This window comes from Melanerpes formicivorus, unplaced genomic scaffold (assembly GCF_026170545.1).
Source record: "Melanerpes formicivorus ecotype bairdi unplaced genomic scaffold, bMelFor1.0.p_v2 SCAF_11, whole genome shotgun sequence".
In the NCBI taxonomy this organism is placed as follows: domain Eukaryota; kingdom Metazoa; phylum Chordata; class Aves; order Piciformes; family Picidae; genus Melanerpes; species Melanerpes formicivorus.
The window spans coordinates 9,284,798-9,301,854 of record NW_027142363.1 but is presented as its reverse complement, the minus strand read 5'-3'; the positions used below and the strand labels follow the sequence as shown (position 1 = coordinate 9,301,854).

General features: G+C 43.2%; 1 protein-coding gene across 3 annotated transcripts in view; it reads left to right on the top strand.

The window, feature by feature from the left end:
• APP (amyloid beta precursor protein) overlaps nucleotides 1-17,057 on the top strand; it is a 236,614-nt gene that overhangs the window by 32,605 nt on the left and 186,952 nt on the right. For all 3 annotated transcript variants that reach the window (XM_068144469.1, XM_068144468.1, XM_068144470.1), the window contains exon 2: nucleotides 13,015-13,182. In XM_068144469.1, coding sequence (XP_068000570.1) covers nucleotides 13,015-13,182 — 168 coding nt within the window. The remainder of the gene's footprint in view (nucleotides 1-13,014; nucleotides 13,183-17,057) is intronic.

Below are 17,057 nucleotides of genomic sequence, written 5' to 3'. Positions count from 1 at the left end.
GGAAGTAGGCAGCTGTAGGCTGCTGTAGAGTATCTTACATGGAGTAAGAGCAGGGTTTTAAGGTAACACCTGATGTCAGCTGTGTTTCTAATGGTACACTTTCTTTCAACCTCTCAGTATAAGCAGTGGAGTGCACCTAGTTGTTTAAGACATGCTGGATGTGACGGTTTCTTGCCCTGAGACTGAGTGTGTGACAACAAATGCGCTCAACTTCCAGGGACCACGTTTTTCAAAAGGGGAAAAATACATGGCAAAGGGACTGTGTTGCAGCTTGGGGCAGCTGTTTTGTCAGTGTAGGTCATAAGCAGCTTGTAATATCTGCAAATGAAACTGAGGACAATAGAGAAGTAGTCTGTGTTGCTGCTCTGTAGCATTCAGATCTTGAATAGCTTGCGTAGAGCTTGTGCTCTACATTTAGCACTCTGGTAAAATTCCCAGTGAGGGGTCAGCATCCCTGCTTAGAGTCCTTAGGCATTATATCAAGTCAAATAAAAAATGCTATTTTTGCTCTCACTGCATGTCATGACCTAGCTACCCTTAAATAAAAGTTGACAGCCATTGTGTTTGTTTCTCTGTTGAGCAGAAAGAAGGTTTCATGTACTTCCCTTATGAGGCATTATCAGTATTCAGTGGAACTTTCTGTAGTAGAGCTCCAGGTCCAGTAACCATATAGAGAATTTTCTTTCTCTCCATGTCTGGAGAGTATGTGACAACTTTTCATGGTGTGACTCTACTCAGCTCTCACCTGGAGTACTGTGTCCAGTTCTGGAGCCCCTATTACAAGAGGGATATGGAGGTTCTGGAGCGCGTCCAGAGAAGGGCCACAAGGATGATCAGAGGGCTGGAGCACCTCTCCTATGAGGACAGACTGAAGGAGTTGGGGCTGTTCAGTCTGCAGAAGAGAAGGTTCCGAGGTGACCTAATTGTGGCCTTCCAGTATCTGAAGGGGGCCTACAGGAAGGCTGGGGAAGGACTTCTCAGGATGTCAGGTAGTGATAGGACTAGGGGGAATGGAATGAAGCTGGAGGTGGGGAGATTCAGGCTGGATGTGAGGAGAAGGTTCTTCCCCATGAGAGTGGTGAAGCCCTGGAATGGGTTGTCCAGGGAGGTGGTTGAGGCCCCATCCCTGGAGGTGTTTAAGCCCAGGCTGGCTGAGGCTCTGGGCAGCCTGCTCTAGTGTGGGGTGTCCCTGCCCATGGCAGGGGGGTTGGAACTAGATGATCCTTGTGGTCCCTTCCAACCCTGACTGGTAATACGATACTATGACTTGGTCTTATAACATCTTGATAAGGAGTGTGAGATGGAAAAGCATGGCATTGTTTGCCTGGTTGTTATAATGATTATCAGTTTGCTACAGCTGATAAGTTTTAAAAAGCAAGATGTTGTATTAATCTTCCAGATTGTTTGTTTAAAAGACCAATAAAAAGATCCCCAGAAGTAAGCCACTGCTTGAAGGATTTATGTGTTGAAATTAGCAATAATATAATGGAGGTACTGAAAAATGAGCTTTTTTTTTCTGGTCTTGAAGTGTGTGGTTCCAACATGATTAAAGAAACCAGAAGGCTTTTTTTTTTTCCCCCTTAGGACAGAGCCAATGCTTTGGGTTTTTACATTTAATGATCTGTGGTGGTTTTATTCTACTTACTGTTAAGGAAACAGCACTTCATCTTTATTATGTCATCTTACTTGGATCATTTCTCTCATCTGATAACCATAATTAACGATGAATAATCTCATTTATCTGCATCATTTGAGGATCTCAAAGTGCCTCAAAGTTCATCTTAACCTCTTTCATAGAAGTCTGTTAAATTTAATTAGTAAGAATTTGAAATGGTCTTTAAGGATGCTTCTTTTGAATGCAGTATTTCTCCTGACCTTCAAATGAAATGCATGTGAGCATCTCTGCTCTTCTCACTGGTGTCAATACATATGTGAAGGGTAAGTGCCAATAGGATGGATTCATGCTCTTCACAGTGATGCCCAATGACAGGACAAGGGGCAACGAGTGGAAGTTGAAGCACAGGAAGTTCCATGGAAACAGGAGGAAGAATTATTTCACTGTGAGGGTGTCAGAACACTGGAACAGGCTGCCCAGGGAGGTTATGGAGTCTCCCTCCCTGGAGTTATTCAAGACCCGTCTGGATGAGTTCCTATGTGATCTGGTATAGGTGATCCTGCTCTGGCAGGGTGGTTGGACTAGATGATCTCTTGAGGTCCCTTCCAGCCCCAAACATTCTGTGATATTCCTTCCTGCAACTTAGTTGGGGTTTTTTTGGTCTTCCTGAATTGTGTACTGGATTTTGGAAAGTTGTAGGCTTATCGTTAATGTTTTTCTCTCTGGTTACGGTGACATTAAGAACTTACTTGATTGAGGCTGACTGACCTTAAGTCCAGTTTTGGGTGGTTTTGCTTAGTTTTTCAGGCTGAAGAGTTTTGTACTCTCAACTAACTAGTTTGTGTGATCAAGCCAGTAACTCCTTGGCTTTACTACTTCCAGTAAGATTAAGACTCAGGGATTATATGATTTGCCCTTGTAAGTCTATCATGATTATGCAGAGGATATGTATAAACCTGTGAGTAATCCTTGCTAAAGGGAGAATTTCTCCTGTGGCCCATCGTGTGTTACTGTTGTCCATCCTGCTGTCTTCATCTGCTTCTTTTTGCCTTCCTCCTCTTTCTTGTTTGCAGGTTCCAGGAAGGCAGATGTTCTTGCTGTTAAGTGTTAGCACAGTGACATGAAGTTCATGTGTATGAAGTGCAGAGTAGAGTAGCATTAAAGGAACATGCAAAGTGCAAACTCTAGAAGGGAAACCTGCAATGTGCCTGCTTGAGAGAATGATGGAGTATTTGAATCCTTTTTTTTTTCCTGTTATGCACTTCTAAAGGTGTGTTTCCTTAGTACTTAGTTTTTTACCATTCAGTGCATTCTGTGATTCTGTGTATGTAACAATAACAGACTTGGGGTTGGCGTGATGGATGAAATTAAGTAAGGTGTTTCTGTCTACTAGAGCCAGGAAGCTGAGAGATGGAGAAATGGAGGCCTCTGTCTTGGAGACCCTGAGAGTTGGACTTGATTGTTATGAGAAAATTCATAATACTTACAATTTTTATTACAAAACCTTGTACTGAAGAGTAGCTGGGTACACAGTGCTGTAGATAAAGCTTGTATCTAATGGATATAAGTAGGATACTTTAGTGGATGCAGCAGGGGTTGGGTGAGGTTTGTAATAGATTTTAATTACTATTTTTAAAATTAATGTTTCTAGTAATGGGTAACTCAAATGCCCTAAAACCAGATCCAGGGCAGGATCTGTTTCAGTGTGTCATGTCTACTAACACTGTATTAATTCCCTTAGTATGGTATTGCTGTAATAGAATAGAGTAGAATAGAATAGAATAGAATAGAATAGAATAGAATAGACCAGACCAGGTTGGAAGAGACCTTCAAGATCACTGTGTCCAACCTATCAACCAACACCACCTAATCAACTAAACCATGCAACCAAGCACCCTATCAAGTCTCCTCCTGAACACCTGTTGTGGTGATGCAGAATTTCATACATTTCTATGGAGTAAGGATTGAAGGACTGGACCCTCAATTCAACTCAAAATGAATAAAAACTATCAAACATCTATTTGCCTCTCTCACGTGGCAGCTATTACCAGGCTTCTGCACATGCCTTGAAAGTAATCCTGGTAATTTGCTGTGTTGTTTAATCCTAGTGTTGACAGATAGTTCCTTCTGGCTTACTCATATTGGTGCTTTTATGAGGTTAAAACAGATTTGTCTAATTAGAGATGTGTTGGCATCTTAAGTAGCATAAATAGTATGTCAGGAAGGATATTATGGACATTCTCTTCCTTGTAGCAGTCAGTGAGTCCTCACCTTGCCAGACACTAATAGTTAAAGTCAGCAAATGCCAGAAATAGCTTGCACATAGTTTTATTAATAATAATTTTAGGAATCCAATACATTGATCAACTTGCAGAGAAGTCAAGCTTGCTGCCCCAGCAGCAAATAGTTCTGCCTCAAATGAAGATGAGGGGCCTTTGGCATAGGAGCGGGGTGCTGTAAGAGTGCAAAATAGCTGAAGCACTTCATGTTAAAACTAGTAAGTTACATCAGACTGCTCACATGGCTCTGTTCAGATGTTTGTGGCTCAGCCAAGTGGCAGCAGAGGAGGATACCATTCTGCATAGTTTGAAGAACAACATAAGCAACGTGGTGCACGGAACACTGACTTCAGCAGTGTGGGTTGTGCCTCCGTGCTGAGGGCAGATAATGAACTTGTGTGCAGAATAAATAATAATGATAACAAAATGCCAGTCTCAGCTTCCTGTTGAAGTTCAGTTGATGTAGAGGTCCTGCTTCACAAGCAAAATTTCAGCACTTGTTTGCTGTGGTGAATTTCTGCTCAGGCAGATAAGGTTTTCTTCAGTCAGCCTACAGCCCAAGAAAAATCTCCTGAGCAGATGGGTTGCAGCTTCTGTCCTTCCTTGGAGGAGCTTACCAAATGCATTGTGTGTTTCCTCCACTGCAGTAATAATTCTATAGGTTTAGAGTAATGACTTCAGTAGTTTAGTGTTGCCTTTCTATTACAGGAGAATGGTGTTCTGTTACAGGAGAATGAGTAAACCTGCATGCTTTTCCAAATCCAGAATATCTAGTATGTCTTTTTTTTCAGGAAGAGTCAGGTGCACTATATACTTTTAACACACGTTGTCTAATGACTGTATTGTCAAAAATACAGGATGTTAGCAATGTGTAATAAATCACTCATGTGAGAGTCATGCTTGGAAGTGCAACCTGGGTATTGGGGCTTGTGGGTTTGTTTTTGTTTTGGTTTGGGTTTTTTTTTAAGTTTCTATTTGTATTACCAGTCCAAACATTTAAACAGAGGTGTCTGAAGTCTCATTGTTGTAGGTTAGGGGATTGTGCTGTAAGGAAAAGTCTGCTGATTTCCCTGTATGGGTATGGAATAAAGGATCTAAAAAGAATAAAAACTATATAGCATCCTCTTAGGGAAAAAAAAAGGGGTTGCTTAGCCTGGAGAAGAGGAGACTCAGGGGTGACCTTATTGCTCTCTACAACTACCTGAAGGGAGGTTGTAGACAGGCGGATGTTGGTCTCTTCTCCCAGGCAGCCAGTACCAGAACAAAAGGACACAGTCTTAGGCTGTGCCAGGGGAGGTTCAGGTTGGATGTTAGGAAGAAGTTCTATACAGAGAGAGTGATTGCCCATTGGAATGGGCTGCCTGGGGAGGTGATGGAGTCGCCATCACTGGAGGTGTTCAGGAGGAGACTTGATGGGGTGCTTGGTGCCATGGGTTAGTTGATTAGGTGGGTTGGATTGGTTGATGGGTTGGACACAATGATCTTGAAGGTCTTTTCCAAGCTGGTCCTGTCCTGTCCTGTCCTGTCCTGTCCTGTCCTGTCCTGTCCTATCCTATCCTATCCTATCCTATCCTATCCTATCCTATCCTATCCTATCCTATCCTATCCTATCCTATCCTATCCTATCCTATCCTATCCTAAGATTTTAAATTAAGGTACTCAATGTGAAGGTTGAAGGGGTGTGTGTTTTAGGGGTGTTTCTGAAAGCTGCCATGCTGCTGGTAGGGGGCTTTGTAGTCTTGATGGTGGGTAAGAAACTCTTCACACTGCACTTTGTTGTAGGCAAATGGCTTTTCATTGTTTTCATGTCCCTGACACACAAAAAAATCTACTTTATTTGACTTGCTAGGAATACTACTCTGTACCACTTTTCACCCCACTTTATACTTTCCTCACATTCATGACCATAGTCAGAGTTGTTGACTTTCTGTAGCTAAATTTCAGCTTTTTAGCTTCTCGCAGGAGCATGGAAATATTTGCATTGTGAAGCTGGGCAGGTCCTGCCCATGAGCTAGGCTTGTGCTGTTTTTGCAGTCCTCCTCAGTGCTTGCTAGTGTTTCCAGGGGTCCTAGCTGGGGAAACCACTCTTCTTTGGGGAGTTTGTTCATGTGTGTATGCAAGTCACTTCTTCCTTATGGATTCGATAGCAAAATTTCTGCTGAAGCCTTGCAAATATCTCTTAAGGTTGTTTGTTTGCTGGGTTGCTCAGCTCTTTGGGGAGGGAAACATTTACCTCCCAGTTGCTTCATGAAAGCAGTGCTAACCTTGTAAACTCAGTGCTTAGTCCTGGCATATCTTCAGTTTGTTTTGATACTCACTGTGATTGCAAAGTAGACAGATGCCTGGGCCTGGGTTCAAGCAGCATCCTACTGGCACTTTGAACATGACCTACAGGAAGTTTAGAAACTAAGAGACAAAATAAATACAACATATGCTTCAGGGCTTTGTGGGAGAGTATGGGTGAGGAGGATGGTTGGCTGCCAGAAGATAGTTTTGAGAAAGATAATTGCTTCCTTAGCAGCCTTGGAGACAGGCTTGTTTTTAATATATTTGTGGAACAAGTGATCCTTGAGCTACTGTGATGAAGCGGGCAATGTGCTATTGTGATGCCTCCCTGGAATCATTTCTGAAGCAGACCAGGAGGAATGCACACAGACATTTACACTTGAGTTAAGTAAGTTATAATCAGAGTAAACAAACATCTCTCATTTTCCAGGAGCTTTTGAGTGGAGTCTTTTTCTCAACCAAATTTCAGGTGCCTTTTGGTTCCTGGAGTTCTTGAGCTTCTCCAAAGCTGAGTATTTCTGTAAAGGAAGATGTGGGTTTTCCATAGTTTAGGGATGTAACCCTTTTGGTTAGTTTGCCAGGAACATTTGTCTTTCAGGAGGGAGCAACTGCACTGAGCAAATGAGCAGTAAAATGTTCCTTGACCCATTTCTGTAGGCTGTTGACAACAATAATTGCTGCTGTTTCTGTATTAACATTCAACAATAAAACACAGTTTCTAAATTATGCATGTTGATTTTGACAACCTATTACTCTTGCCACACTTTGTCTCTAAGGAGAAGTTGGGAAATGGAAAATTTTCCTTGGTTTTGGCAAACAGCCATCTTCAAGTTGTGAAAAGATGATTTAATGTTTCCTTCTTCTCTAATTTGGGTGCCCCTTTTTTTTTGGGTGTTTTTTTCTGAGTGCATCTATAAGAAATAATTTGGTTGTTTTTTTCATTACTTACCTACATGAGCAGGTTTTTAAATATAAATAGTCCTTAAAGCATTTGTGTTCTGCATAGATATCTAATAATAAAACTAGAAGGAGAACTAGGATTTTTTTGGAAGGGAATGTAGCCATCTGTGTTCTGTTGCACTCTGCTATAAAGATGGTGGTTAACCAACAGCCAAGAAGCCATGGACTTAAGTCTGGTGACTTGGGCAGTGACTGGCTGGAAAGCAGCCCTGAGGAGAGAGACTTGGGGGTGCTGGTGGATGAGAAGCTCAACATGAGCTCTCAATGTGCACTTGCAGCCCAGAAAGCCAGTCAGATCCTGGGCTGCATCAGGAGAAGTGTGGCTAGCAGGGCAAGGGAGGTGATTCTCCCCCTCTACTCAGCTCTGGTGAGACCCCACCTGGAGTACTGCCTCCAGTTCTGGAGCCCCTATTACAAGAGGGATCTGGAGGTGCTGGAAGGTGTCCAGAGAAGGGCCACAAGGATGATCAGAGGGCTGGAGCACCTCTCCTATGAGGACAGACTGAAGGAGTTGGGGCTGTTCAGTCTGCAGAAGAGAAGGCTCCGAGGTGACCTCATTGTGGCCTTCCAGTATCTGAAGGGGGCCTACAGGAAAGCTGGGTAGGGACTTCTCAGGATCTCAGGTAGTGATAGGACTAGGGGGAATGGAATGAAGCTGGAGGTGGGGAGATTCAGGCTGGATGTGAGGAGGAAGTTCTTCCCCATGAGAGTGGTGAAGCCCTGGAATGGGTTGTCCAGGGAGGTGGTTGGGGCGCCGTCCATGGAGGTGTTCAAGCCCAGGCTGGCTGAGGCTCTGGCCAGCCTGCTCTAGTGTGGGGTGTCCCTGCCCATGGCATTGGGGTTGGAAGTAGATGATCCTTGTGGTCCCTTCCAACCCTGACTGATGCTATGATACTATGATACTATGACCCAAGACTATATTAGCATGAATGGTGATTTTCACATGTGGGGTGTAGCAGATCAGACATAGTGCATAAAAAAAAAATCACTATTTCCACTGGTGACAACAAAGTTGTGTCATGTTTTGCTCATTAGATGTGTAAGGCCAAGCAGAGAGTCCTTTTACACTCTTATTTTCACATCTCTTCTTTATAGGAAAAGGTAGCTATAAGCAGTTGCACTTCAAAGACTTTCTTTTTCCTGTTCACAGACACAGCATGCAAAGCAGTTTGCTTCCTCTAATTGGTGCTGCTCTAGTTAGTGAGAGACCTCAAATTTTGACCAGAATATGATATAAAGATTTGGAGGCGTGTGTTCCAGCACAGGCACGTGTTGGCAGAGTGGTGTGTTGCTTGGGTGTGCTTAATTTCCTTCATTCTTCCCAATATTTGAACCCTCCTTTAATTCTGGTTTTATTTTTTTTTTAATTTATTTGTTGGTTATTGTCCCTAGAAGCTGTTAAACCTTAGAACTGTAGTCACTACTCAGTTGAAGGATTGGAGCTGATGTCAGCATTGAAAATGGAAAGCAGAGAGGGGTTTTCTGAATCATCTAAAATAAGGAGAGCATTTGTTCATGAGGGAACTGTAAATAATGGTGGTTGTCACTGAATTTCATCTCCTGGAAAGCAGTTGCAAATGAAGAAATTAGTGTATCACAGTATCACCAAGGTTGGAAGAGACCTCAAAGATCATCGAGTCCAACCTGTCACCACAGACCTCATGAATAAACCATGGCACCAAGTGCCACATCCAATCCTCTCTTGAACACCTCCAGGGATGGTGACTCCACCACCTCCCTGGGCAGCCCATTCCAATGGTGAACGACTCTCTCAGTGAAGAACTTGGTGCAGCTTGAGACTGTGTCCTCTTGTTCTGGTGCTGGTTGCCTGGGAGAAGAGACCAATCCCTTCCTGGCTACAACCACCTTTCAGGTAGTTGTAGAGGGCAATGAGGTCACCCTTGAGCTTCCTCTTCTCCAGGCTAAACAATCCCAGCTCCCTCAGCCTCTCCTCATAGGGCTTGTGCTGAAGGCCTCTCCCCAGCCTTGTTGCCCTTCTCTGGACACATTCAAGTGTCTTGATGTCCTTCCTAAACTGAGGGGCCCAGAACTGAACACAATACTCAAGGTGTGGCCTAAGCAGTGCTGAGTACAGGGGCAGAGTGACTTCCCTGCTCCTGCTGGCCACACTATTCCTGATGCAAGCCAGGATGCCATTGGCCTTCTTGGCCACTTGGGCACACTGCTGGCTCATGTTTAGGCAGCTGTCAATCAGCACCCCCAGGTCCCTCTCTTTTAATACAAATTAAAAACACTTTGAAGGCTTGTGAAAGTGACTCAGATTAGAGTTTACAGAATAAAACTACCTAAACCGTAGAAGCTCTTTTAGGGACCTCTGGGGAATGTTTTTTGATGTTTCAATGTGTAATAGCAGCACATAATATGTTCATATTATGTTGTAGTCCTTAATTATAAGTTAATAGTGGAGCTATCTGAACTGGAATTGTATTTGATCCCTTGATGACAAACCTCTTGAGGGTAAAATCTTGCAGGCTGAGTTTTTTGAATATAGCCTTAGTTGTGAGCAAATCCAACACTTGTTGAAATGGGTATTACAAAGAACTATTAGCAAATACAAATACTTTTAACTGCAGAAAACAATGACATAGAGTGTGCATGGGGAGAACTATGCTTTCTGTCTTAAATGTTTTCTTCAGAAAGCAAATAAAAGGTAGCAAAAATCTTGGATTAAAGGCAGTTTATGGAAAGAGTGAGAGATAACATGAAATCTCTCGCAAAAATTAAAGCTTTGCAATGTCACCACCTGGAGAAGAGGAGGCTCAGGGGAGACCTTATTGCTCTCTACAACTGCCTAATGGGGGGTTGTAGACAGGTAGGAGTTGGTCTCTTCTCCCAGGCAACCAGCACCAGAACAAGAGGACACAGTCTCATGCTGCACCAGGGGAATTTTAGGCTTGAGGTGAGGAGAAAGTTCTTCCCAGAGAGAGTTGTTAGCTATTGGAATGTGCTGCCCAGGGAGGTGGTGGAGTCACCGTCCCTGGAGGTGTTGAAAAACGGAGAAAAGGGATTGGACATGGCACTTGAAGCCAGGGATTAGTTAGTCATGAGGTGTTTTGTGACAGATTGGACTTGATGATCATCTTTGAGGTCTTTTCCAACTTTATTGATTGTATGATTCTATGTTTTTGCGGTTACTAATGCTGAAAATGCAACATGTTGAAATTGCTGCTTATTACTAAAGATTGGAGGCTTTCAGTTCAAACACCAGGGCTGCAGAGTGGTAGCAAATATTTACTTCCAGTTCTTAAATAATTTAGTGTAACTTCCCTCTCCCCCCCACTCCCCCCTTTTCCTCCCCTCATCTAATATGTTATAGAAGGTGCTATTTCCACTCTGGCTGCTTACAAAAAGTTAATTTGAAAGTTCACTGCTGTGTCTTAGCTGGACATGTAACAGACAAACCCATTAACCTCTTCTCCTTGCTTTAAGGACAGTAACAGAGTTCAGCTATTGAAGTTAAGTATTTGAATTATTCATGATCATGTCCTAAATGCTTTAGTACTGTTTACAGTGCCTGCTAATTGCTCTGATATTTCTTTTTGATTAGAAATATTTAGCTGTCTTAATAAGATCTAGTTCTGAGTAGTTCAGTAGCATGGCCCTGCCAGCTCAAAATGAAGAAAGCTAAATGTGGTCATGACTTGCTCTGGTAATTTCATTAAGCTGGGAGATGTTGTGTCTTATCTGAAGTGAGTTAAGTAGGCAGTCATAGGCTGTCATGGTATTAGGCTTAAGCTGGTATCGATTCAAGTAAACAGCCACGTTTTTTCCCCCCTCCAGCTGTAGCTGTGTCTTCCTGGCCATGGCAAAAAATACTGAAAAAAGCTCCTTATTATAAAGCCACAAGTCAAAGACTCTGTTAATTTGCAGCTACCACAGCAACTTAGGATCTTGAGTGGACGAAAAAAATAGTTAGACTATACCACAGTATGACTGCTGTGTGCTTCATTCATTTAACACAGATTTCAGCTGGAGGAGCTGATGGTGAGGAGGGCTCACATTTGCACCTTTCACTTGAGGAATGACTTCCTTCTGTTTTTATTGAAGTTTTGATAGGGTTGTTGCACATGTGTCACTTTTGAGATGCTCTTCCAAGTTTCTGAAGATGTTGAAAGGGGTAAGCATATGATCAAAGCAAGCCAGACAAGGTGTCATGCTAGTTACTGGAAAGCTCATTAATTACCCAGTGGAAGGACAGTAATAATTGACTCTTAAATCTTACAGAGCTTGCTCATTCTACAGGAAAAGAAAAGCTGAGGTAATAGAGGGAAATCTCTGCCACTGGAAGAGTGTTACTGCTTGCCTTTTTTTAACCTTGTATTGTGGTAGCCTGTTAATATCTTAAAGTAGGCAGGGGAAAAATGCTCTCTCCTTTTCTAAAAATCAATTTAATTGTGGTATTTTAACTTAAAATGCTCTGCTAAAATGCTGGGGTAGTTAGATGCCCTCTCCTGGCAGTGTTTCGTAGTGTGATCCTTTTTTATTGGTGTAGGCATATAAAAATAGTGAAGTTGGGTGGTTTTTTTGCTTGTTTGTTTAAAGAAAGTGTGGGGAAGCTAAGAAATGGGGTTTGCATACCTCTTATAAAAGAGGAATCCTGTTTCTTCAGTTTCCCCTGTATTTCTTAGATGTTTTGATTTTTGTCCATTGAGAAGCCTTCCAACTAAAAGATTAAAGTTAAAAATAGATACTTGGATTGAAGTGCATGTTCTCCTGTACCTTGGATGCAGTGGGCTCACATTTGGAGTATGAGGGGCAACAGAAAGCCATTGAATTCTCTTGAGGGACCTAACAAAAAGAGAAGCTTTATCTTAGCATTGTGTTTCTCAGATGGTATAACTGAAGCAAGTATATTCATGCCTTTTGAGATTGGCTGCACTGGTGGGCAGAGGGCTGAAAGAGCGAGCTTTTGATTTGCCTTAATGATGTGGTCCCATGGGAGGGATTTATTGAGACTTCATTGGCCAGTGTTGAGGTTTGTAGGGAAGGAGGGTTATGCTGGTTTGTAAATGCAGGTAAGAAGCTCACAGTTGTTCCAGAATTATGCTCAGTTTGGAAATTGTGGAGTGCAGCTCTGATGTTTGACTCTACCCCAGCAGCACTCAAGTATTTTGAGGAAGGAGACTGCTGGGTGGTGCTGGGCTGACTGGGGCATCATGGGCATGCAGGCAGCATCCTGCAGGAGGCAAAGAGGGGGACTTCAGATGGCCTTTCTGAAGTCTGGGTGTTCTAATGCTTGTTGGGGTAGATGGTATGTAATACTTTGCTGTGAGTTAGGCCTTTAGAAGTCTCATTTTGATACCACCTCAGCCACTGCATGTTCAGATTCAGTTGAAACAAGGCTAAGGTAGAAGGTACTGCTCTTAACCCATCATCTTTATAAACTGTGACTAAAATGCAGCCTATGCCCTCAATATCTAAATGAGCCAGAGAGGGTCTTGAGACATGATGGCTTTTTGTAGGAAATTGCTGGGAAAAACTTGTTGCTTTTTTGGTTAATTTAGTGAACTCTTACACCTTAGTACACCATCTGTCTGGGAAATTAAATACCTGTAATTGCTCCAAGTAGGTTTGCTGTTTTGTGTTTAGCCCAAGCTGGTGAGATGACAATTTTGGGCCACAAAAGAGTTTGACTGTGGCTTGTACTCTGTGTTATACTTCTGTGGTTGGAATATGTGTGGAGGCTTCAGTTACATTTCTCACATCTGCATGCATCAAACGTGCTGCCATGGGTGGGTAAGCCTGGAGTTCAGCTGAACTGTTTCAGGTTTAGATTGTCTGGAATGTCAAATGTGAGATTACAACTAATTCATTTTTTTCCTTTCTGTTTTTTTTCCACTCTTCTCCTTCCAGGTGCCTGCTGATGGAAACGCTGGATTGCTGGCAGAACCTCAAATTGCAATGTTCTGTGGGAAACTCAACATGCACATGAATGTGCAGAATGGCAAGTGGGAGTCGGACCCCTCGGGCATCAAGACTTGCATCGGGACAAAGGAAGGGATTCTCCAGTACTGCCAGGAAGTAAGTCTTGTCTGTGGGAACAACTACAGTAGTTGTCCTTCTGCAGCACCAAGGTGCAGCTGTATGCTGGAGAGCTGAACCTGTATGGACCTTCCTGTTTGGTTGGTTTGGGTTTTGTTTTGGTTTGGGCTTTTTTTCCCTTTTCCCTCTTCTGATTCTTTGTCTTTTGTTCATTTTGACAAGGTTTTCTTCTTCAGAGCCTGTTAAAACAGCTTCAAAAATCAGTTGCTGAGGGGGATTGCTGGGCCTGTTGTTGGACAGTTTTGTCCCTCTGTCTTCTCCCTTTGGGAGCTGATTTTTGTATAGCATATGCACAATGAGTGTCTTGCTTATAAAATACTTTGGATAAATATGAGGTGGCAGTTTATTATTTAAAATGTCCTTGTTCTTTGCTCTTGAAAGAGTCAGCTGTAACATACATGCTGTCATCCTTCTGTGGTACTAAAATATACAGTGACTGTCCAGAGTTACTGGTGTGTGACTGCACACTGAGCCGTTCCGAGTTTCTTAATGGAAAAAGCTTGCCCTACAGATGAAGTCACAATGACTGGGTTTGTATTTAAGAGCAGGAGCTTCCTACCCAATTGCTTATATCCTAAGAGCAGATTGCAGCTCTAATTTTTTTTTGTCTCAATGCTGTGATAGCATGATAGCCTCACACCAGTGTGGGACAATTTGAAAATCAAATGTGTATTTTACACCGTGAAAGGAAAGGGCACAGCTTGAGTGGCTTTAGTCATTATGCCTTTCTATACCATCTCTGCCATGTTGTTTTTCAAAGGAGAGGCAATTACTTATTGCCATAGCAGTAGCTGCCTTGCTTTCTAAATGTCAAACCAATTCCCTGAAAATGCCTCTTTAGAAAGCAAGATAATTCACTTTTCAGATCTCTGCTCTCTTAGCATCTTAATTCCTGTCCTTTGACCTGCTGGTTCTTCCTTCTCTTCCTTGCAGTGTTGTTGTGTGGTTGTTTTTGTGGTGTTGGGTATGGTTGTGTTTGTTTGTGATGGTGTTGTTTGGTAGGGGGGGTGGTGGGTTTATTTTTTTCTTTCTGAGTTTGGGCTTTATGATCCAGAATATCTATTCAAACAAAAGTATTGTAATGCTGGTTACATTTGAACCTTCACCAACAGCTTTATCTTTTTACTAGTATTTGTGAGATTCAGTTTACCAGTAACAAAAATACCAAACTTAACCTAGCAGTCAGATTTAAGAGGTTTGTTCTGATTTTCTGTTGTCTCCTTTGATTTACCTAAATAAAGCTGAATTGAGTCCATCATCAGTAAATTTGCAGACAACACCAAGCTGGGGGCAGGAGTTGATCTGCTGGAGGGTAGAGAGGCTCTGCAGAGAGACCTCGACAGGCTGGACAGATGGGCAGAGTCCAACGGCATGAGATTGAACACATCCAAGTGCCGGGTTCTGCACATTGGCCACAACAACCCCATGCAGAGCTACAGGCTGGGGTCAGAGTGGCTGGAGAGCAGCCAGGTAGAGAGGGACCTGGGGGTACTGGTCAATGGTAGGCTGAACATGAGCCTGCAGTGTGCCCAGGCAGCCAAGAGGGCCAATGGCATCCTGGCCTGCATCAGGAACAGTGTGGCCAGCAGGAGCAGGGAGGTGATTCTGCCCCTGTACACTGCACTGGTTAGGCCACACCTCGAGTACTGTGTCCAGTTCTGGGCCCCTCAGTTTAGGAAGGAGGTTGACTTGCTGGAATGAGTCCAGAGAAGGGCAACAAAGTTGGTGAGGGGTTTGGAACACAAGCCCTGTGAGGAGAGGCTGAGGGAGCTGGGGTTGCTTAGCCTGGAGAAGAGGAGACTCAGGGGTGACCTTATTGCTCTCTACAACTACCTGAAGGGAGGTTGTAGACAGGCAGAGGTTGGTCTCTTCTCCCAGGGAGCCAGCACCAGAACAAGAGGACACAGTCTTAGGCTGCACCAGGGGAGGTTTAGGCTGGATGTTAGGAAGAAGTTCTATACAGAGAGAGTGATTGCCCATTGGAACAGGCTGCCCAGGGAGGTGGTGGAGTCACCGTCATTGAAGGTGTTCAGAAGGAGACTTGATGGGGTGCTTGGTGCCATGGGTTAGTTGTTTGGGTGGGTTGGATTGGTTGATGGGTTGGACACGATGATCTTGAAGGTCTCTTCCAACCTGGTTTATTCTATTCTGTACCAAGTGAGGTGAGGAATAAGAAGATGGAAGTAACAAATGGAAGTCCCTAAAGTCTTACCTAATGTTACAGAAATAAATTCGTGTATGTACAGACAGTAAGATGTAAAAAGTTTTGGGAGTGTTGGGTCATGAAAGCTCAGTAGATTAGCAGCTCAGTTACAGGTGCTGCAGGCAGGGAAAGAGTCCAGAACAAGGACTTGGAGCTGTAAGTCTCAGCTGAATGCCAGGTGATTTTTGAATGTTGAATGGCACTTTTAAAAAGCCCTGTTAGAATTAAAGGGGAGAGGAACACAAAAGCAGTCAGAAAGTAGTAGCCATATACTGCTAGATGGCAAAGGGAGTAATAAGGAACATTTTAATTACTTATAAGGAAAAACTTCTTTGCCTTGCTAGGCAAGCTATAGAGACCCCATCCTTGGAAACTGGGAGAGCTGAAGCAACTTAACTGTAAGCTATGGTTAGAGCACAGGGAGGTCTGGATGACCTCTGGAGGTCCATTTTAACATGATTTTTTTAATTGAATCTGAGATTTTTCTTCTGGTTGGAGAAACAGAAGGAGAGAGAGCGAGACCTTCTGTTACTTGGGTTTTTAAGGGTGATATCCTTATTAATGTGCTGATAGTTCATTAGCTTAAAATTAGATGATCATGTCACAGCTTTTAGAGTATCTCTTTGGCTACAATTAAAAGCATAACTTAGGAGGTTCTGCCCTGTTGTGGGGCAAGGTGCTGGCAGGTCTACCACATAAAAATGCAGTGATCTATGTAATTACATGCAGTAATCTGTGTTAATACATGTGTGATTAAGCAGTATGCTTTCATTAACTTGGGTGAGCAATACTGTGGAGTGTTAAAACATGGGAATCTGTCTGAAAAAAACCTAACCCTTTCCTTGCTGTGCTCACCAGTATGTTTTCCGTTTGTTAATGGGAAAGTGCTGATGTCCTGGCTGCCCTGCTCTATCCCTCCACCCACACAGAGTACAGCTGGCTGTGGGATGCCACTCAGTTCTGATGGGGCAGGCTGGGCTGGGACAAAGAGCAGGTGGCAGCACCACCAGGGCTTGCTTTCAGCAGCTGGTTTGGAAGTAGGGAGGAACTGTGAGCCCCTACTTTTTTAAAGCTGGCAATTAATTTAGAGATAAATAGCAAATATTAGAAAGGTCAGATCTGCTGACAGCAAGGTAAACCAAAAAGCATCAGGACAGTTGATCCAGCCCAGCAGCATGGAAAGAAACACAATTCTGTACCACTCTCCCTCACAGACCTCCTTGCTTCCCCATGTCCTTGAGGCTGGGCCTGTGGCATTACAAGCTTAGGCTTGGGCTTTGGCCAGGAAAGGAAACCACTTCTTCACTTCTCTTCAACTTTTCCATGACCTGCAAAGAAAACCAGAAGAGTTGGATAAAAGCACCCACTTCTGCTAAAGAAATGAGTTTTTATAGATGTGCTAGTAAATGCAACTCAAACTGGCTTCTCACCTTTAGAGAACTCCTTGTTGCTTGATCCTCTCCAAATGTTTAGTATCCTGGGAGTAACAAGTGAGGTGCTTTTCCCTTTGTCTTCTGCTATTTACCTTGGCTGCAAGACAGCATTTGCTGTGAGGAAATGGAATACATTTGTGCTTCCCCATTACCAGGAAGCAGTAGGCATCAAGGCTGAGATGTGGTGCCTCTTCCATTGGAGTATCATGCAGATAAAT